The following is a 22,463-nucleotide window of genomic DNA, read 5'->3' as shown; positions in this document are numbered from 1 at the left end:
CTGACACATTACTAACCCTTCCACCACTGAAACGGATGAACACACAGCCATGTATATGATACAGGTTCAAAGTCCAGTGGGATGAAGTGATACTACTTATTTATCTTAAGGTCACACAGACATCCTTAATCTTGCTCAGAAGAATTAAAAAACCTAATTTATTTTTTTGTTTTTTATATTATGTATGTATATATGTATGTATGTATGTATTTATGAGAGAGACAGCGTGTGAGTGCGGTAGGGGCAGAGAGAGAGGGAGACACAGAATCTGAAGCAGGCTCCAGGCTCTGAGCTGTAAGCACAGAGCCTGATGTGGGGCTTGAACTCACGAACTGTGAGATCATGACCTGAGCTGAAGTTGGATGCTTACTGACTGAACCACCCAGCTGCCCCAAAAAACTAACCTTTTTGTTAACTTCCTTTAAATAATTTACAAATTTACCCATGGTTTTTAATAAGGTTTTTATTTTAGAACAGTTTTAGATTTACAGAAAAACTGAAGCTTCTACAGAGTTCCTATATAACCTGCACACTTCCTTTTCCCATTAACATTTTACGTTAGTATAATTATTGCAATTAATCAACTAATACTGATATATTATCATCAACTGAAGTCCATACTTTGTCAGATTTCCTTGGTGTGCATCTAATATTCTTTTTTGTTCCAAGAACCTCCAATACATTTAGTCATGTCTCATCCCCTTAGGCTTCTCTTGACTTGTCCTTAGGATTATTTTACCCATGATTTTTAAGGATGCACAATTTGTTTTATCCCTTCATTTCCCATTCTAAAACTTATATCCAAAGTCCATTAAATTATTTCTCTTGGTCTTACTTCTTTACCCTGTTTAGGACATCTGGTAGTTTCAAGTCTCACATACTACTGAACACAGTATATTGGAAGGGCCTTCTAATTCATAAAGTATTGGGTTTTCAGTGGGGAGGAGGTTTTAGAACATTTTATTTCCTGATTTGAAACTAAAAATTTTGCTTTTGACAAAAATGAGAAACACTATTCTATCCTCAATCCATGCCTCCTCTTCTACAAACCTACCCTTCAATTCCTTATTGTGCCTGCTGGAATCCATTCTTTTCTATCATTAACAATCAAATTTTTCTTTTTCAACGTGTTCCTTAGAGAAACTTTTTAATTAAAAGCTTGCTTTGTCCTCATGGAACTTCTCTTATAACCCTTTCAAAAAGTCATTTTTACCTCCCTAAACCCTGCCCCAAAGGAAAGAGAAAGGATGTATTATTCATCATTCTACCCCACCACCCAGTGTTTCTTTCAGACTGCTGTCCCACCATCATCAATTAAGACAGCTTCTGCACGAAATCATTTCTCATCAAAACAACCATCAGGTTACCGGGACATTTTCACTCATTATATATAGACTTTTTAAGCACCTGGCTTTATTCCTCCTCCTCTCTCAGCCCCTATTATCATCCTGTGATATGTCTAACACTCTGGTCTCACAATTTCTTTAAAACTTCTACTTTGATAATTTTTACATCAATCCATTTCAGCAACTTCTCTTGCTACATCTTTTTTTCTTTTTGTTTTGCCATCCATTTCTAACATTTAAATCTCCTTTCCCGACTTCATTCTTCCATCTTTCTCAATTCTACCCCATACAACCACTGAATCCACTTGTGGCCTTTATTTATTTTAGCCCTTTCTATTCTTCCTGGACTTGACTTCACAATGTAGCCTAAATTTCTTTGATATTCTTCAATGCCAGACTTGGATAAATCCAATTTTGTACTCTGGCTAAACTTTCATGTGGTTAAGTATTAGAGTGAACACAGAACACATAACATACCCCAAAACTGATTCACAAACATTTTGTTATTTAACATCAGCCGACTTCCTCATCTATTTTCAAGAGTTCTCTACAAATCCACCAGACTTAAGTTCAGAAAGTCTAAAATTGAGACCAGAATCCCCTCAGGTTTTCCAACCAATTTCAGAAGTCCTCCCTTCCTTCATCTGTTTCCCCTTTTCCTTTTTTTCATAAAAACACAATGGTGAGAGGAAAGAATATAGACTACACAAATGACGACTTCAGTTCTGGCTCTAGCTCTGCCCCTACATTGTTCCCTGCCCCCCCCCATTTCTGTGTGAGCTTGACAATAATCCCTTGTAGTTCTCACAGTGATCTAAACAAGTACCTCTTTATTTTTTAGGATCCAGCATTTTCACTATAATCTTGAGCCAATACACTACAATCAATTCTGGGACTTAATTCTATCTCAGCTCTCATTACTTCTTTTCTAAAAGAAACATCTTAAAGACTGAGAAATTAATATTTTGAAAATTCAGCCCTGAGAAAACAGAGGATAGTTCAATAATCCAAAGACTCGGGATCATTTTCTAAGAATGCACACATAGGGAGATAGGCATGTTCAACCGTAGTTTCTTACTTCTTAGATGTTAAGACAGAAATGAAATGAGAAAGCCAAAGATATGGGACAGTGAATTAGAACAGATATTCTCATATGATTTATGATTTATGTCTAATATGATAAAATACTGCTTTTCTAATTATATGGTTTTTAAAAAAATTTTGATGTCATGATATTCACCGATACACTTTAAAGATTTATGTAGTTTCATAATTCTGGGAAATATTTCTAGAATGTGTGTGTACTTGTAATTCTCTTAGTCTTTGTTGGGTGATGACTTGCAAATGTGTCTGCAGTAAATGAGTTATTTGGCTTGATTTTATGACCAGAATCTTCTTTGCTATAATTCAGTCTTATAATGGAATATTATAGACAGGCTTTGCTAAAATTAAGATTTTGGTATTTAAGTTTTAATGTGTATTTTGTAAAAACATAAAAGTAGAAATTCAGTTTGCTATATTTTGGATCCACTTTTGAACGGATATATGAACAATACTTTTGTTTTTGCAATCATATAATAAGCACGTTCAACACCTAATGGGCTGGGCAACAAAAAGCCAATGTCTTGGCAACACAAAACACCTTAGTATAGGAGGGACAAAAAGGAAATTAAAACTATAGGACTTACATATTTACTATATGTATGACATTATTCCATTTTAACTCCATGGGGGGAGGGGGGGGAGTTTAGTCAGACTAAGAGGCCCAACTAATCTACTGCATATTTTATTCAATTGTCTGTTAGGAGTATGAACTCTGGAGCCAGACTGCCAGCATCCCTGAATACCTCAGCCACCCACTAACTATAAGAATCTGAGCAAACTGCTCATCTTTTTGTATTCCAGTTTCTAAGTCGATAAAGCAGGCGGACAGTTAAGGGTTAACTTCATTTATGGACAATGTGAGGACTAACTCATAAGGGTTAGGAACAATGCCTGGCACATAACGCATATTCAATTAATGGCTAGTGATTAGTATCCATATGCATCAGACAATTTCATTCTAAGCCATAGTATTCCAAATATTTTTGCTACAAAATAAATGAAATGAAGAACTGCAGCAATATAGGTGGAATCTAAGTAACTACTTTTAAACTAATAATTTTCTAAATATTTATTCCTATCATGGGAATTATGCAAAAGATCTAGGCATTTTGACAGTGGAGCCATATTTTTCTAGGGAAAGCAAATAGTGTTAGGAAAAAAACAGCTTATCTCTTCTGTCAATACCCATCATCCAAAAAGACCCCACTTCTTAGAAAGTGGTATAAAGTATCCTAAAGACTCCTTTCCACAAGGATCTTTTTTAAAAAGTCTACTTAATGGCCTACATCATAATAATTAAATGAAATCAGACTAAGCTCTGAGGCTACTGAATGGTTCAGAAAAAAAACAAAAACAAAAACAAAAAAAAAACCACACAAGAATTTCTAAATAGCATTCAACTTTGGAGGATACTGTAACAACCTAAATTTATTAAGTAATATCTAAAAGACAATAATGAGTATCTCATTTTAAAACCACACACGGGAAAACATGGGCATCACTTAAATATATTATAAGAAAATAGATGAGTATTGGTCTATTGCTCATTGCGACATACTAATTAATTTCCAATTTGTCTGGATTTGTAGTTTTCCCCCTCATCACCCTACTGAAACAGCATATTGCAATGTTGCATAAAAGATGTTTGTTTTTACTGCATAGCTTATAGAACCATATTAAAAATGTATAAACAGACAGACTGCACATACCCACAGATACAAGGAAAAGAACACCTAAGGGATGTTAATCCTTTGAGAAAACAACTCACACTCATATCTGTGGGTCTTTTTTCCCTCATAAGTAGCTGCAGGAGAAGTGATTTATATTCTTTTGGTATTTAGTAAGGAAACACTAATGCTTCCCAGTTCTTTATTTTAGGGTGATGTATTATTTTTGGGGAGAAACATATTTAAATTTTAATTAGCTCTGTTTAGTCCTTATCCACCACCACCCTTTTCTTTTTTTGGGCCACTGGCTACGACCAAAATAAAAAATTATTATTACATAAATAAAACTGCTCACCTCTGGGCTAAGGCCATTATCTCAAACCACTCTGGGGCTACCAGAACCTACAGTTTCTGAAGTTTAAAGCAGAAGCAACCTACAGTTTCTGAAGTTTAAAGCAGAAGTTGGGAACAATCTAGGTTGTACCCATTCATAAACTGGTTTAAATAATTAACAAAAAACAAAAGCTGGGCATCAATTTCTTCCACCTAAAACTAGTAAATAAACGCAAGAATTTAACTGTCTAGAACAAACCAATTATAAGGTAAACAGCCTTAGTTGATGAAGGAAAATTCTACAAAGATTTTCAACTAATTAATGGAAAGGGATATGTGAATGGGGAGGAGGAAGGCAACATTTGCAACCCCCATATAGAATAAATTAAGGCAGCAATTACTGGTGGATTCTCAAACCATTAGATCAATATAATGAAGGATCATAACACCTAAACTACAATCTATTTTAAAACATGACTAAAAGTGGGATAACCAGATGTTTTATGCTTCCAATAGACATACAACATGAAACAAGAACACCTATGAAGTATTCCTATGAATATTCTTGAGAAATAGAAATAACAGAATCTAAATTTAATCAAGCTTTTGGAGTTAACTTCTGGTTCACATGGAAACAAGTTAAGATGACACTACAAAAAAAGAGCCACACCAATCCAGACTGTAGGACTTTCTCAAAATAATTAGGTTTCCTCATTAAGTCAATGGATCTGAGGGTGGGCATGAAGGGAGAGTACTACTACAGATTACCAGGGTCTTAAGAGAAATAACCAGATGTCATGTATGGCCCCTGAGAGGATATTCTGAACAAAGCAACTCTTAAAATACATTTTTTGAGAAAACCAGGGAAATTTGAAGATGGATTGAGTACTCAATGACATTAAGAAGTCACTGTCAAATTTGATGGGTGTGATAATCATATTATGGTTTGGTAAGAAAATGTCATTATTTTAAAGATATTATGGTAATGTTTGAGATGACATGACATGATGTCAAGGATTTGCTTCAAAATACAATAGAAAAAATGATGAACAGATAAAACAAGTGTGGAAACTATTGAATCAAGATGATGGGAATGTAGGATTCACTGTACTGGTATATGATGACTGAAATCTTTGATAGTAAAAAGTTTTTAAAACCTACCATATGAATAACCCATTCGAAAATAACAAAAGCTTTCAGAAATTACTTAAAAATAATTTTAAAAGAATGTTTTAAAGTTTACTTGTTGATTTTATGCATCACAAACAGGAAAAAAACCTCAATTTAACAGCTAAACAACATTCTATCAGAAAAATGCCAAAATAAATTTATTTGGCATGAATAAAGTATTAAAATACTGTTCAATAGCTATAAAGAATTTTTTTTGAGAATTCTGTTAACTTTGCTAACAAGCTAAATTTAGCATCTAAAAATTACTAACTTTTCTCTGTATTTATCAACTCCACTACAGAGTAAAACCATCTTGGGATCTTGAAAAACTACAAACTACTGGGACACACTCCTCATTATTTTCAGCGTAAGGGTAGGGCTTGGTGATTTCGACATGCAGAAAAATTTGAGAGACACTGTCCTACAGAACTACAGATTTACCTTTATGAACAAATGTTTGTTAGATCGGTCCTCAATTATCAATTATTTTGACATCAACAGATTTCCTATAAAAAGTTTTGTATTGCCTTTTGTTAAGGCCATATGAAGAAATGGATGACAATTACTTTATTCAACTCAAAATGCATGGAAAGCTCCAAAGTACTTTGTACACGGCACCTTCCCTAATTTTTTAAATGTAGACAACATGATCATGAAAAATTACTTCTAGCAATTTTTCTAAAAGTGTTCCACCCCTTAATAAATTAAATACACTTCTTAAACATGATATAATGATCATAGTAACAACGTCTCAATTTATAATCTCAAGGATTTTTATCACCTTGTTCTTTGAAGTAGAATACGTGAATAACTAATAGTCTGCTGGATTTGTGATTATGTATTTAGATGTCAGATTTCTAATTATTTACAAAGCACTAGGTCTCCCTTCTTGAAAGAAGTACATTTTCTGAGACACTGAGACACTGTAAGCCCTAGCACTAAAAGAAAAAGAGAAGCCAAGTATAAATGCTAGTCTTAATAAACCATTATGTAAAATAAACCAATTAAAATGTATAATATTGATTCCGAATTCAGCCAAATCCTTAGATATAAAATTATACGAGGTAAAGTGAATTCCCTAAATATTTGCAGAAAATATTTAGTACTTGTGTTCTTACAGAATCTTCGAAATAAAGGGTCATCTATCAATTATTTCATTTTGAACAAGTACTGCTTGAGGAAGTCTCAGCAGGAAACGGATCAATACCATCAATACCAGTTTGTTGTATGTTGAAGTCACCTGACATTAAATATCATTGCAGGCAAATAAACATAGAAAAGATTTAGTTACCATTCCAGAGGGCATGACCTTACTAAAGTAATATTGGATGTTGCTATAAAGGGTGCCTGAAAGCTACTATAAAAGGCAAAATAGTAAGTGGCTCCTTATAAAGATGACAATATCCACCAATGTGGGGGAAAAAATTAACTTCATGTCCGATAAATAGATATCTTTGGATTGAGATAAATTTAAAAATAATTTTTCTATAAACTGGCTAGTGTAAAATACTGTGTGAATCAAGTTGAAGACTCAGCTTATATGAAATATGGATAACCTTAAAACACATTTTACATGTACATCCCAATAGAAAGAAACCAATTCAGAGACTTCTGTCTAGTAAGCATTTAAAAATTACAAGCTAGCTCATAATAAAAAATTAAAATAACCTGACACATTCTTATCAAATTAATATCCAGTAAATCAAAAAAATAATACTCAATGCTAGTAGGGAAAAAAGTGGAATAGCCAGCCTCATGTACCATTCATATTAGTTTAATATCACCTTTCTAGAAAGAAATTTGCAGTAAGAATCAGGAGTCTTTAACACTTTTTTTGATTTAGTAATTCTAGCTCTAGGCATCTAGTTTAAGGGAATAATTTGAAAGACAAAAAGTTATGTACAGGGTATCTGTCACATGCCATATATACTAATAAAAAGTATAGAAGAAGATTCAATGTCCAACAAAGGTACTTTCAAAAATATTAAAATTAGTTTTCAAAAAAATTCTTACAAAATAACAATTAGAACATATCACAAAACTGCAATGTGATTTTAATTTTGTACAAAAATACATATTTACATAGAAAATAAGAGCAAAAATATTAACAGTGGTTACCTCTTATAAATGATCAAAACTATCAGAGTCCATTCCATTATCTGATTTTTGAATCTTGTAACTCCCCTAACATTCAAAAAATATCTGGGGATACTTAAACAAAACCCAGTTATAACAAAATGCAAAACCACTGAAATAGATAAACGATGAAATCATTTAGTAAAAGGTGAATTCACATATTTCCACTACAAAACATTTCCTTTTTCCTTACCAAGCAAGAGTGCAGAAACAAAGATATATTAAAATAGTCAAAACAGAGTGAAGGAGAAGACACTAGCCACATTTATTTATTAAGGAGTGAACTTTACTCATATGCTTTTAGTGCAAAAATACACAATACATGAAAAATGGATAATGAAAGTACAGAGGAAGACACAAGTTAATTATGCCAGTGCTTCATATTTTTTATGAGAAAAATGTTTTACTATTACTTAAAAAAAAATTTCATCAGGGCTATGAGGTTACAAGGAAAACAGTGATGAACTCCCTAGAAGAATCTTCATGACTTCTAACCTGTATTCCATCCAGAATCCAAACACACAGAGGCACATCTAACTATACCCAAATGAGCACACACACAAACTCCTTAAGAGTCCAAGGAACTGATTGTTATGGTCCTATGCTTGTCACTAGCTGGAATTTCTTGGTATTTTACCCTTAAATTGTTCAACGAGTTCCATGTGAATTTTTAAATTTCTCAAAAAAGAGACGTCATCTGCTTTGGTTATTTTAAGGATTAAATAATGTGACTGTACAGTGCGCTTATTAGAATGCCTAGGACCTAGAAGCTACTTGATAAATGTTGATGTTTCCTCTTCTGTAAAAATCGTATCATTTCTATCAGTAAAGAATTGAAGAATCTACAGTAAGGATTATAATCAAAGATCATGTATCACTGTCTCACTCTTGCCTTTACCTTTAAAATGGTACATTACGAAATAATCAATTTAAGAAGCCAAGTTAAGGGAGTAAAGGCTTAAAGTAGGCCCACACTGTGATAGAGATTCTGTCAGAAAAAAATATTACCAACCTTAAGACTCTGTTAAAAGTCATGATAGACAGTTAGGGCTTGTGCTAGATGTGTTAGAACATTAGAATAAAGGGTCAGTTTGGTCTGAAGTCACCAGAATTAATTTCAAATGTCAACTGCTTCTCTTGTGCATTAGGGTGTCTCTGTTCACAGATGTATCACTTATACTGCACTTTCAATGGAAAACACCATTGTTACATATCCACAATAAATATAAATCTATTTATAAGAATTACTTCATTATAATGCTTTTTCTGACTGAGGGACACAAACTAAACTGTAAGAGCTAGTTTTTAACTCCTCAATCTTGGGTTCCATATGGACACACTCTGATTTAAAGAAAATCTTACAAATATCAAATGTCAAGAACTTCTGAAACACAGCAAATAAAACTAAAATTTCATCCCAAGTTATAAATCACTCATTTTACTTACAAAGTAACATTTTCCCTTATTCTTCATTCCCTATTATCTTCATCTTTACTCCATCAACTAGTTGTTGCAAATTTTTGCGGTTTTTTTTATGGGAGGTGACTCAAATCCATTGTAGAACAAGGTGAAATATAAATGATTGAGACAAAATGTGAATACCAGAATAAATTTTCATAGCGAATTCTTCGTTTAAATTGTTTTTTAAGAGACAGATTATAATATCATTGAAAAAACCCATATGACTAATCCCATTACATGTTTCACCTGTTCACTTTTCACCGTTTCTGTGCAGTGCTAAATTAAAGCAATCAGAATTGCTAAAGACTAAAGAATATGCACAAAGACTCTAGACATAGACCAAGACAGTGTGTAATCAAGTTTAACGTGTAAATAACTCAACAGTATTTCTTTATTAGAGCTCTTCTTTTATTTTGACAGAGAAACTGAGGATGATGAAAGGAATATAGCTGATAGAACTGTAATTAACACTTTAAGCTTTTCTCCCAACAGCATTCATATACATCATAAAAAAAAAAATAACCTAACACAATTTCTTAAATTCCAAAATGGAGGATTTATTATACTTACTGTAGTTTTAATAGGCACTTTCCCATTTGGCAAAATGGGAGAAAAGTGGTATAGACAATAAAAATCATACCTAAGAGAGAGGTCTCCTTGGCAAATGCTGCAGCAATAGCTGGGTCCAATGCAGGTTGTCCATCCCCAGATGGAAGATCAGGTCGAGTATAATCCCTACTTTTATCATTGTTGTATTTTACATTCAAATTCACAAGTTTGGAAAAATCAATCCTTAGTGTACAGCAAGCATTATAAATATTCTGACCATCTAGGGCCTGTAAAAGTGAATAAAGTATATCAGCAGTCTTAAGGAATGAAAATTAGCAAGAAATAGGATTTCGACAATAAAACCCAATATTGAAGACCTGCACATAAAAGCCACCAGGAAAGGGACCAAGTATCATGCATCATTCTTCGTTATCCCAGCTGTACATTATTTGTTTCCACAAATACTATCTTCTTTAAATAGAAAGTGCTACTTAAATCTAAAATACAACCAGTTGAACACATTTGCTAATGCTTTTAATTCAAAATATCTGCAAATAATTTAAAAAAATAAACAAGGATGACAGTCCTGTCAAAGTCATACCATAATAGTCTGCATAATACTTTAATTTTATTATACACATTTTTTGCTGGATGGCAGTACTTAGAAGAATTGTTAGAATTTTGTAAGGTAACTTTTGTTTGATGACACATTTTATGAAGTGCCTCAAGCCAAGTAAGTATCACTATATGGCATAATAGCAAGTCCCATAAAACAGGGCAAAAACTATTATTTCCGTAACTTGAGGTGTTCAACCTGAATCAAAATAACTTAAATTAGAAAATCCAACATCATCCCAGGAAAGCTCTGGAATAGAAGAGTACAGGCTCTAGAGCTGAAAGTCTACATTCAATTACGTCATACTGAGCAAGTTACTTAACCTCTCTGAGTATCAGGATCTTTCTTAATCTGGAAAACAAAGATGGTAATGGCTGCCATGATCCTCACAGGTTACTTTGAGGATTAAACAAAAGATCACATATGTGTAAGTATAATGTGAGTTATAAAAGACCATGCTGCTGTTATGATTATTATGGGGTTTTTTTCCTGCTCCTATATAATCACAATTGCTACTCCAGCTGGATGTAAGCCTAGAAGAAACTAAAGAACAAGGGAATATATTAATTTTTCATTAGAAGAATAAACATTTACTGTATAAAACAATAGTTCAGAAATGAAGACTGTTTAGCTAAATCACCATGAAAATGAAACAAGTTCTTCTGATAATAGATCAATAGATTAAGCCTGATGTTTACATAGACCAAGATCCATTATATGTATACATCTAGAACTATAGTACTTTAGTAGACCAGTTTTTTTTTGTTTGTTTGTTTTTTTGCAGACGTTTGAAGACTGGACTGAAATATATATGAACCTTGGGACAAATTCAAGAGATTGTTGAATTTTTCCAACACTCACAAATGCTCCACTGTTAATCTGTTTTTTATATAGCCTTCATTGTCTTAATAAGCATAAAAATGTAGCAACTGAGGGGCGCCTGGGTGACTCAGTCCATTGAGTGCCTGACTTCGGCTCAGGTCATGATCTCATAGTTCATGAGTTCAAGCCCCATGTTGGGCTCTGTGCTGACAGCTCAGAGCTTGGAGCCTGCTTCAAATTCTGTGTCTCTCGCTCTCTCCCTGCACCTCCCCTGCTCACACTCTGTCTTCCTCAAAAATAAATAAACATTAAAAAAACTTTTTTAAAAATGTGGCAACTGAACTACAAAGTTTAGAACCAATTCACTTTGTAGTATACTGAGATATACAAGGATGACTGCAAAACAGGAAGAGATCTGTAGCACAGCAGGTGATGTTCCCCACAAGTGCTAGGAGAGTTGTGACACAGTATGAAAGTTCTAATACCTACAATGTGCTATACACCGTGCTATGTTCTAGGAATATATGTTCTAGGAACAAAGCAGAAGAGCCACCCACTCTTATATAACTTATAGGAAAACAAAATATAGACATCTCACAAGTAATTACAAATTTGATGTGTGGTAGTGAGAATAAAGGAAGGGATGTGATGTAGCTGGAAGTTTACGGAAGACTTCTCAGAGACTTCTAAACCTGAAAGAGGAAGACAGGTAGAGGTGGACATAAAAAGACAAAGAGAAAGCAGTAGAAGCAAATGAAACATCAGGTTCTAAGCCTGAGAAATCAGAGAAAATACAGCATATGCAAGCTATTTTACAAAGTCCAATATAGTTGGGGTGCCTGGGTGGCTCAGTTACTTGAGTGTCCAACTCTTGATTTCAGCTTGGGTCATGATCCCAGGGTTGTGGAAATGAGTCCCGTGTTGAGCTCTGTGCTGAGCATGGAGCCTGCTTAGGATTCTCTGTCTCCTCCTCCTCCTCCTCTGTCCCACTCCCCCACCTACGCACTCTCTCTAAAATAAATAAAAGGAAAAACTTTAAAAAAATTCCAATTTAGTTAAAAGAGGAGAGATGAGATTGGAAAGACAAACACTGAGGATTGCTTTAAAGTTCTGTAAGCCATGTTAAGGGCTGAGAAGTTTATACTAAGGACAAAAGTCACTGAAGGGCACTGAGAATGGAAGTAATAGGACTTTATGTTGAATCATCCTTAGTGCTCGGGAGAAAAATAAGTGTAGGGGAAGAACTCAAAGTGGTGAGGTGAGTCAGAGGCCTTCTGGGATTCTTGGACTAGCTGTCCAAATCACTCTGCATGAAAAGGAGTGTGTCAGAATCTGTATTAACAGCGCACTAAACACACTACTAGAAGTATGCTGACTTGTATTTTGGCAAACGCTCCTGGTACCATCAGAGACCAGCACTTTGAATAACACCTGGTTTAGACGAGGGTGGTGTGCAAGAGAGCTGGGAGACAAAAGGATAGATTCAACAGAAATTTAGGATGAGAATAAGATTTGGTGGTAGGATGAAAGGAAGAGAAATAAAAGACATGTTTTCTGGCTTGTTACTGACATGGAATTCGATACCCTGAGCTTTTTACTGACACAGGTGAGGAAGGGTTTGGTTTTTTTTTTTGGGGGGGGGGTGGGAAGAAAGGCTGAGTGGGTAGGTGACAGGAGCTGAACTGATCACACTAAGTCTGAAGGTGCTTAATGGTCCACTAAGTTCCTAGTCTGGGTCTCTCAGAAGAGATCTGAGCTAGAAAGAGCCACGTGGGCAAGTCAGAGTCATGAAGGTATAATTGAGCTATGGGAACAGGTGAAGTCCCCCAGGCAGAAAGAAGGGAAAGGATATGATGAGACAAAGAGAGGTGGAACATATCTAGGCAAGAAGTGTTGAGGCCAGGAGAAAAGAAGATTTTAAGAAAGAGAATGGCTCACGCTGTATCAAAGGTACCTAGAGGGTAAGGACTGAATAAGGCTGGTGAGATTTACCTAGTGTAGTGATCCTGGGGACACTGGGAAGAATAATTTGAGTAAATCGGGGCTGAAACCAAATTATAGTAGGTGAGGAAATAAAAAGGGAAAAAGTATACACAGCAAACAAAGAGAGCTTATTTAGTAGGTCTGGCTATAAATGAAAAGGGAGAAGAAAGGGTGATACATATGTGGAGTTCAGGGTAAATTCACTCAAAATGAGAGAAATTTAATGATGCTTGTGACACTGGTGACAAGTAGCCAACACAGAGAAAAATGTAAGAGAAAGAGGGGATGAACGATAGTGCAAAGTCTCTTGAAGGGGAGAAGAAGACAGGATCTGGTGTTTACTTGTCCTAAAGTTATCTATGCCTTTTATTAGAAGAGAATGATAGGTGTGGTATAAGTGGATTTTGTGAGAAAAGCTGATGGGCGTTTCCATCTGATACTTTCTATTTTTTCTGAGAAATAGTAGGCAAGCTCATAAGGAGGAGTGAAGAGAGTTGGTAGACTAATTTTCTGATACAGTCTTTGTGAAAAATGGGACAGCATGCTGGAGAAATGTGGTGACATTTGTCAAGCAGAATAGAGGGCCTATTTGTAATTAATGCTGATAAACTTCAACTGGTATCAACTGCTAGATTACAGGATATTCCCTAGGTACACCCAACAGTCTGGATACAGGCATGAAGAAAGATTACTAGAGTCATCAAAAGTATATGTTTTAACAAGGAATCTGGATTACAAGATAATGGGGCAAGCAAGTTCGGGAAACGACCTCTTTTTTCCTTCTCTAATAAGTGAAACAATGTTCAGTTCAGATACCAGAATAGTTAAATAACGAATATTAAATAATTACCTAATAACTCCCTCTGAATTACAACTGTAGATCTTTGTAGAGAAGACATGATTGAGTGTAACCCTCACAAATACTTGATGCTTATCATCCTACACAGACGACTGGTTAAATTTAAACCTCAAATATCTGATAACATAATTAAAGTAGAATCTTTTGTTCTCATTACTATAGATTACCTCAGACAAAACACATAAACTACTTTCCCCATTGGATTATACCCCAAATGCAGTGTAATTTCAAATTAAATTCCATTCCATTGCCTTCTACCAAATACTCTTCCCCTCTCCATCAGAAGGGATGACAAAAAATATTCCACATTAAGAAAAACATGCACTATATTTAAATATTTGGAAGCTGTGAAAAGTGCCATAAACATCCTGGCTTCTAGACCGTCTGCTACTGATCAAACCTCATACCACATGGATTTTGGTTACTCTTTAAATATAAAATATCTCCAAAGTTAGAGGTCAGGGACATGTAAAGAGAAATCAGTATTTTTGGAAAAAAGAATCCCAAGTGTTAATGTATGCCTGAAAAGGAAAATATAATAAGATTAGATCATGTAACTTAAGAACAAGTGAGTAGCAACACACTGGAGAAAATCAGACTGAAAATATGTCTACCTTACATATAGTGAACATTGTAAGTAATTTACCTCTTTAAATATTAGCATCCCCTTGTAACACAAGAATAATTCCTGTTCTGTTGACTACATATTAGGAAAAAAACGAGATAACAGCACTTGGTAAACATTTCAATTATGCCAATATAAACGGTATAGCAAAAATATCTGAAGCTATTTTTGCTCCCCAAATGATATGCTGAAGTTGGAAACACAATGAAACAATCAAAAATGGTCTGGGTTCAATACAATCTATCTTGATCTAGAGGAAGCACTGAAGTATTACAGACCATAATTATTTGAAAGTATGAGTAAAAGGGAAAAAAAAGAGGTAAGACAGAAGGTAAAGGAAGACAGCTGATGTAATGGTTTAATAATGAATATTTAATCATTTAACAACAGAATAATAATCACAATGAGATAACACGGCACAAGACGTTAAAGAGCTAGAGCAAAGGTAGATTTAAATACGATACACAAATAGAAGATTAAGGCAGTTGGTAGCAAAGATATGATATGCAGTTTTCAATAGTGGTCATGATATGGGAAGATATTTTACTTCTTTTAGTAGTTTCTTATCCTCCATATATAACAACAAAAAAAATGTAAATGATGTGAATAAAAAGCAGATCAGGAATCTATTCAAAAAAGCAGTCTTAAAAAAAAAGGCTTTAAAGAGAGTATTAAACATACTGTAGTCTTAAATACACTGAGAGCTTATCATAATATCTGAACCACGTGTGTGATGATTATTTCAGCCCAAGTGTCTTGATAGCTAAATTAATTACTCTGAAACTCCCACTGGAAAACACTCAAAATCTTTACTGGTGTTCATGCACAATATATCCTGCCATATCCTTAGGAGCATAAAACTTTGGACCTAAATCAAAAATGGACAGTAATAGAAGTCAATATTATAGATAACTATAGATAGAACTATCCTTAGAAATAAACATTTCTATCACAAATACTAAGCTTTTCTAATTGTATCTAAATGACACCAATTTGTGCCATCTACAATGCTACATGGTATTGCCAAGTTATGTCTGTATTAGTAACATCAGCAATATATGTGTTTATGTGTACCCACCATTGAAAAAGATCACTATCTATAAAAAAAAAAAAAAAAAAAAAGCAAGCTCCAGACTTACTAGTTTTGCTTGTTGAGCATTTACTGGATCACCATACTGGAGAAGAGCCTGAAACTGGTTATTTTTTGTAAATGTGATGATCTTTAATACAGCACCAAACTTTGAAAATATCTGTTAAAAAATTAAAATCAAAATATTATTTATCTACTGTTATCTTTATTTCTCCAATTTATAGGTAAACACGAAAATTAAGTTAAACTTACTTGGTGAAGAACATCAAGTGTTACAGGGTAGTACATATTGTCAATAATTATTCTAAGCACTGGACTCTGGGCTGGAGTCACTGCACTCTCACTAACTGTGGTGCCACTAAGAGGCGTATTTGCTGTCTGGACAGCTGTCACAGCTTGAAGAACTGCTTGAGCACGCTGAAAATTAAAAGATAAGCACTTTAGAAACACACTCTGTATTTTCATTTAAACTTTGCTACATGTTACACTATTAGTTCATTTTTTTCTACAACACACACAGATTAAACAAAATTTAACAATCATTCAATAAATACTTTGGAGCTCCTACCATGAGCCAGGTATTATCGGTTTATAATTCAAGTATCCTACTGGTATTTACTTCAAAACAATTATCTAAGGTTTGGGACCTAGATAATTGAACAAACGAAGAAAGGCAACGTAACTTATTTTCAAAAGAACAAAATATAGTTTGGCAGATTCATAACATCAGAAAATGTTTTAAACAGAAACTTTTAGAGAATAAAACTTCAACTTAACATTATTCACTCCATAAAAAAGGTACCCAGTAAACCTCAGCAAGGGGATTACCAGATTATCCAAAAGAACTCCTGTAAAGTTTATTAATTCTAATACAATCTTAAAGGAGGAATATTCAGGACATATATTAAGTCTTTTTCATAGTAGCATAACTTCTAAAATACTACTAATTAAACCAGACAAATCAACGACACTTAAGGCACATCTTAATTTCTGAGATTTTAAAATGTGAAAAAATATACATACTAGAGTATTACTACTATGATAGATTCACCAGTAAGGAAATAGTATTTCTACCTATCTGGGGTCAAAAAACCTATATAAAGGCAAATAATTGTTAAGTAACAACAACAAATAGTACTACATTGTTTTACAGTTTGAAAAAGCTGTACTGGGGGCGCCTGGGTGGCGCAGTCGGTTAAGCGTCCGACTTCAGCCAGGTCACGATCTCGCAGTCCGTGAGTTCGAGCCCCGCGTCAGGCTCTGGGCTGATGGCTCAGAGCCTGGAGCCTGTTTCCGATTCTGTGTCTCCCTCTCTCTCTGCCCCTCCCCCGTTCATGCTCTGTCTCTCTCTGTCCCAAAAATAAATAAACGTTGAAAAAATTTTTTTTTTAAAAAAGAAAAAGCTGTACTGGCAGATGAATAGGAATATAAACTGAGCATGATAAATGAAAAGGAAGGCGAACACAAAAGATAAGAGAATAAACAAAACTGGTAACTTTGAAAGCACATATACTATGGTAGAAATAATTTTGCAATCCGTAAGTGTGTCAAATCAACACAATATATACCTTAAACTTACACAATGTATCAATTTTTATCTCAACAAAGCTGGAAACAAAAAAAAAAGTCATTTCATTGACATGTCCCATAACCAGGAGATCACGCAGTTTGGAATTCAGAGACCACATGCCCATCTGGTCAAACCTCATTATGTAAATGCTAATTAAACAATAATATGACCTACAGATCTATATATTGGCTGAGGTGACTTGAAGTATTTTAAGTAGTGTACTGCAATATTACTTCCTTCACTAGTGAAGCATGTCCTTACATATATTTATGTTATTGCAAGCATGGGAATATCACAACTTGGGAAAATACTAACATCTCCTACTTCAAATAATGGAATGTCTTTTTAAAACAGGAGTCACATGATATACTATCCAAATGGAACAAAAGGTTAAAAGTTTCCTCTGCAACCCTGTCACCCTGTATCCTTTCTCATACCCATTCCATACCGATATTATCATGGGTACCCTTCCATATATCACCTAGGTGTGTGTGTGCGATATGTCTATTACATACCTTTCCCCCCAGTACTATTCACTTTTCTCCATCTTCTCTTTTTAGCTTAACAATTAGGTTTTCTACTATGATTAGCAAATAACTTTCCATATTTTTTTTAACTGATGAAACAGAGTTGGCTTGCCAACAAAGATTTTAACTGAACTTAGTGAACTATTACATATACATATAAAAGGACACAGATCCTAAGAGTATACAGCTCAATAAAACATCACAAATTGGACATATCTATAAAATGACTAGATAAAAATTGAGCATTGTCAAAACCCTAGAGGCCACATTCATGCTTTCTCCTAGTTATATAAAATGGCATCATATGTGTTCTACTTTGGTCTGGCTTCTTTCACTAAACATTATTTTTATGATATACATCCATGTTTTGCAAGTATAAGTAGCTTGATCATTCTTTTTGTATTCTAAGAAATTCCAACAAATGAATATGCCACAACATATTCTACTGCTGCTGAACATGTAGATGATTTCTAGTTTGGGACTATTATGTATTAGTGTTCCATGAACTTTCTCATACATTATCTTCTGATGCACATATTACATATTTTCTCAGGTATGTAACTAGGATAGATTTACTAAGACAAAGATTATGTATATGCTCAGCTTTACTACATATTTCAAGTTTTTAAACATAAGTCTACTAATTTACATTCTTAGCATGTATATATGAAAGTTCCAGTTTCCCAACCTTGTTACCAACATCTGGCATTACCCATCTTAATCATAGGCAATCAGACACAGTACATGGTAGTAGCTCAATGTGGTTTTAATTTATGTCAAAGTTTCTTTTTTTTTTTTTTTTAAGTTTATTTATTTATTGAGAGAGAGAGAAAGAGAGAAAGAGCATACACATTCACATGCTAGCAGGGAAGGGGCAGAGAGAGAGGGCGAGAATCTCAAGCAGGCTCTCCACTGGCAGTGCAAAGCCCAACATGGGGCTCAAACTCCTGAACTGTGAAATCAGATCCTAAGCCAAAACCAAGAGTTGGATGCTTAACTGACTGAGCCACCCAGGCGCCGGTGTCGAAGTTTCTTAATGCAAACCTCACCCACACTGTGGATCAAAAGATGGCTTTCTAGAGGAAACTAAAGGGAGACCTGAAGATGTCTACCAACCGGCCATGTCAAGTGTGGGTTGGAAAAGTGGCACAAGGGTAGGCAGGCCTTAATATTCCAGGCAAGAGTGACATCACAGAAACACAGTGGCCTCAAAAGACTGGAAATAAGAGAAAGCATGCCAGGTTGGAGGATTTACAATTACTTTTGGGTAGAAGCACAGGGAAACATACAGCCGTAAGACAGAAATAGTAACCATCTCTTCTGAAGGGCTTTATCCTGAGCATGAAAAGGATATGGCTGCAGGAGAGTAACTAAAATCAGATTTGTCTGTTTTACAAAAGTATATACATACTTAGGAGCACCTGGGCAGCTCAGCTGGTTAAATACCTGACTCTTGATTTCGTCTCAGGTCATGATCTCACAGTTCATGACTTCGAGCACCACATGGAGCTCTGCACTGCCAGTGTGGAGCCTGGTTGGGATATATATTCATTCATTCATTCATTCATTCATTCATTCATTCATTCTCTCTCTCTCTCTCTCTCTCCCCTCCCGCTCTCTCTGTCCCTCCCCTACTTGCACACACTCTCCCCCACTCTCAAAATAAATAAACCAACCATTAAAAAAAAGATATAAATATATATATTTAGAGAGAGGGACGGGGTGGGGGGAAAGAGACTAATAGGGAAGGGGAGAGGCGGAAGTGTATGGGAAGGGAGAGGAAGTAGGGAGGGAGAAAGAATTCAAGAGGGGAAAGCAAAAAAGCAGATCAATAAGAGAGCTGTTATCACAGTACAGCCAAAAGGTAACTGTGTCTGAGCTACTAAAGTAGCAAGAAAGATGATGAAAACTAGGCAGATATTAACAAGAGTGAACTGGTAAGACTTGGTAATTTGAGGAAGGATCATGGAAGAATTCAAGGTTGACTCATATTTACTGGGCTCTCTTCTATTTATGAAAGCCCAGAAAAATGCATATAAATGAGGTGATGGGGATTAAAGAGTACCCTTATCATGGTAAGCACTGAGTAACATACAGAATTGCTGAATCACTATATTGTACACCTAAAACTAATTAACACTGTTACCTACACTGGAATTAAAATTAAAAATAAAAATGCCTATAAATTAATACAACATGGAATAAACCCAAACACTGAATAGAGAGAATGTCCTCATTAGCATAGAATACTTTTACCAAAATTCCTGGAATGCAGAAAATAAATGGAAACAAATGGGAACAAAGAAAGCTTAGTGAACACAGAACAAACAGGGTTTGCACTGTTAACCGCCACATTATGTCAGATTAGAAACTGGCAGAGTCCTAGGACGAAAATCAAAGGGTTAATGGAAAGTCTGCCTAATGAACAAATTCCTCTTTCTCCCATTTCCTCATCATCTCTCTCCCTTATCATTAAAAACAAACAAACAAACAAAAAATCCTCCTTTAAAAGAAAGAAATTCTAAAGAGAGTTTTACAGGCCCAGAGTAAGGACCTCTTTCGTATTTATGGGATCCCAGAGCTCAGTGTCCAAACTCCTTATTTTACTCTAGAGGAAAGCATACCAGTCCAATAAAACCTAATTGTCCATTCTAAAATATATAAACACAACTAGGGGGAGGAAGACAGACAGATGGACAGAAGATAAACATAACAGCTAACACTGAAAGAATGAAATAATTTAGATAGAGTGAGGTATTTTTAAAAATACTATTAATTAGTAGTATCCTTAAAGAATTGTGAAATCACAAAACACTGACCAATTGTAACCTAAAAAGGATTATCAAAAAAGATTAAAGGGCTTCTGAAAATTAAAAATACGGCTGCAAAAACAATTGTTTTGTTTTGTTTTCCCAACACAAGCAACTGTTGCATTGACTGTTCCCTATGTCTGGAATAGTCCAGGCCAGAATAAGTGTATTTATTTCCAAATCACTTTGAAGTTTGTTACTGAAATGTCACCTGTTCATGGGGTTTTCACTAAGTATTCTATTTAAAATTATAAATCCCCTTCCCTTACATGCATTTGTCTATAGATGCCTTATCTTTTTTCATGTTCCCTGCAATGGAATCTTTTAAAATGAGAATGCATTCACAAATTACTTTACTAAAAATACTAATATATAAATAAAATTACTTTACTAAAAATACTAATATATAAATAAAATTGAAATACTGAATGCCATTTTAAATTCTGAGTAAAATAAATATAGAATATCTTCCTTTGGCATATTTCCTCATGATAAATTCCTAGAAGTACAATTTCTGGTTCAAAAGGAATGAAAATTATTACCAAATTAAAACAAAATCCAGCTGAAAATTCAGCCTTGTCTTTAGACAAAAAATTTTAAATATTTATTTATCAACTATCAAAATGATCTGGAAAGGTCAGTTTTTATGAAGGTTAAAATATATGAGGAATTATTTTCCATTACATTTTCAGTAAGACAAACAGCCAGATAGTTTATATTTTACTGAAACATAAAACATACAATTAGCTAAAAACTGTATTAAAAGAGCTAAAAGACCGTTCCTTAAATGCTATGTTTTTAGGTCTAAAATCATTCCTATACTATTTAAAAAATATATACATATTAATTTTAAATAATTGGTATCTGCTACATCACACTTAAAAAAATTCAATATATTCATACATTCTCAATTCTTACATTCCCAAACACCCCCACTCCCACCAGAAAACCATTCACACATCTTCAATAAAAATATTTCCATAAGACCTATAGGTCTTAGGTTTCTTATAGAAATATTTTTATTTCTAACATTTTTATTTCTAATTTTAGTTATTAATAACTAAAGGTATTAAACATACCTTAAAACTCTAAGCAACAGACCTATACAGTTTACGCTAATAGTAAGCCCAATCTCATGTACAGTTTCTATACAAAAATTTGAACTTGCAACATGAAAATGAACATTTTGACTAGAACCTTAAAGCTTTGAAAAAATATTATTTACTTCATCAAGTACCAATTTAAAACATGCACATAATAGACTTCACATACATTTTGTAAATTAACATAATATTTAATACTTAGGGACATACTGCAAGAAAATGTCTTTAAAATAACAAGAAAATGCCCATAGCTTCTGAATGGTTAAAAATTTTTACTTTCTGTTAATATGTTTCAGACTCTTAATATGTCCTAGGCCATTTTATTTGTGTACCTACACATACTCACTTGGTTTAATGTATTATCTGTTTTTAGTTCTTTGTGATTGGAGTACTGGATATAAATTGGTTGGTTACGGAGATGAGGTGTCACAGCAGAATAGTAATTAACCATAGTAATAGCGGCTTCCTCTGTTGCTAGTTCCAAAAATGCCTGAAAATTTAAATAGCAAATATTTTAATACCATGAATTATATTCAAATAAACGTAAGTATCTGTGTAATATATTCAGTTAATGAGAAAAATCAGTACAAGACTATAACCTTCCCAGTTACATTTAGATGTTCAATAAGTTATCCTTACTTATCCTTATTTTCCATATACCACAAATATAGTCCCCCAACAAAAGCTAAAGA

The 22,463-nt window shown here is 34.2% G+C and overlaps 1 protein-coding gene across 7 annotated transcripts in view; it reads right to left on the bottom strand.

Moving 5' to 3' along the window:
• The window catches only part of PTBP2 (polypyrimidine tract binding protein 2), an 84,143-nt gene that overhangs the window by 15,243 nt on the left and 46,437 nt on the right, over window positions 1-22,463 (bottom strand). For all 7 annotated transcript variants that reach the window (XM_006934931.5, XM_006934932.5, XM_045036244.1 and 4 more), the window contains 4 exons: window positions 22,118-22,261; window positions 16,014-16,178; window positions 15,811-15,921; window positions 9,858-10,053 (listed from right to left, as the gene is read on the bottom strand). In XM_006934931.5, the coding sequence (XP_006934993.2) occupies window positions 9,858-10,053; window positions 15,811-15,921; window positions 16,014-16,178; window positions 22,118-22,261 (616 nt within the window). The remainder of the gene's footprint in view (window positions 1-9,857; window positions 10,054-15,810; window positions 15,922-16,013; window positions 16,179-22,117; window positions 22,262-22,463) is intronic.

Source organism: Felis catus, chromosome C1 (assembly GCF_018350175.1).
Source record: "Felis catus isolate Fca126 chromosome C1, F.catus_Fca126_mat1.0, whole genome shotgun sequence".
NCBI lineage: Eukaryota > Metazoa > Chordata > Mammalia > Carnivora > Felidae > Felis > Felis catus.
The sequence above is the reverse complement of the archived record's forward strand: the minus strand, read 5'-3'. Positions and strand labels throughout refer to the sequence as shown.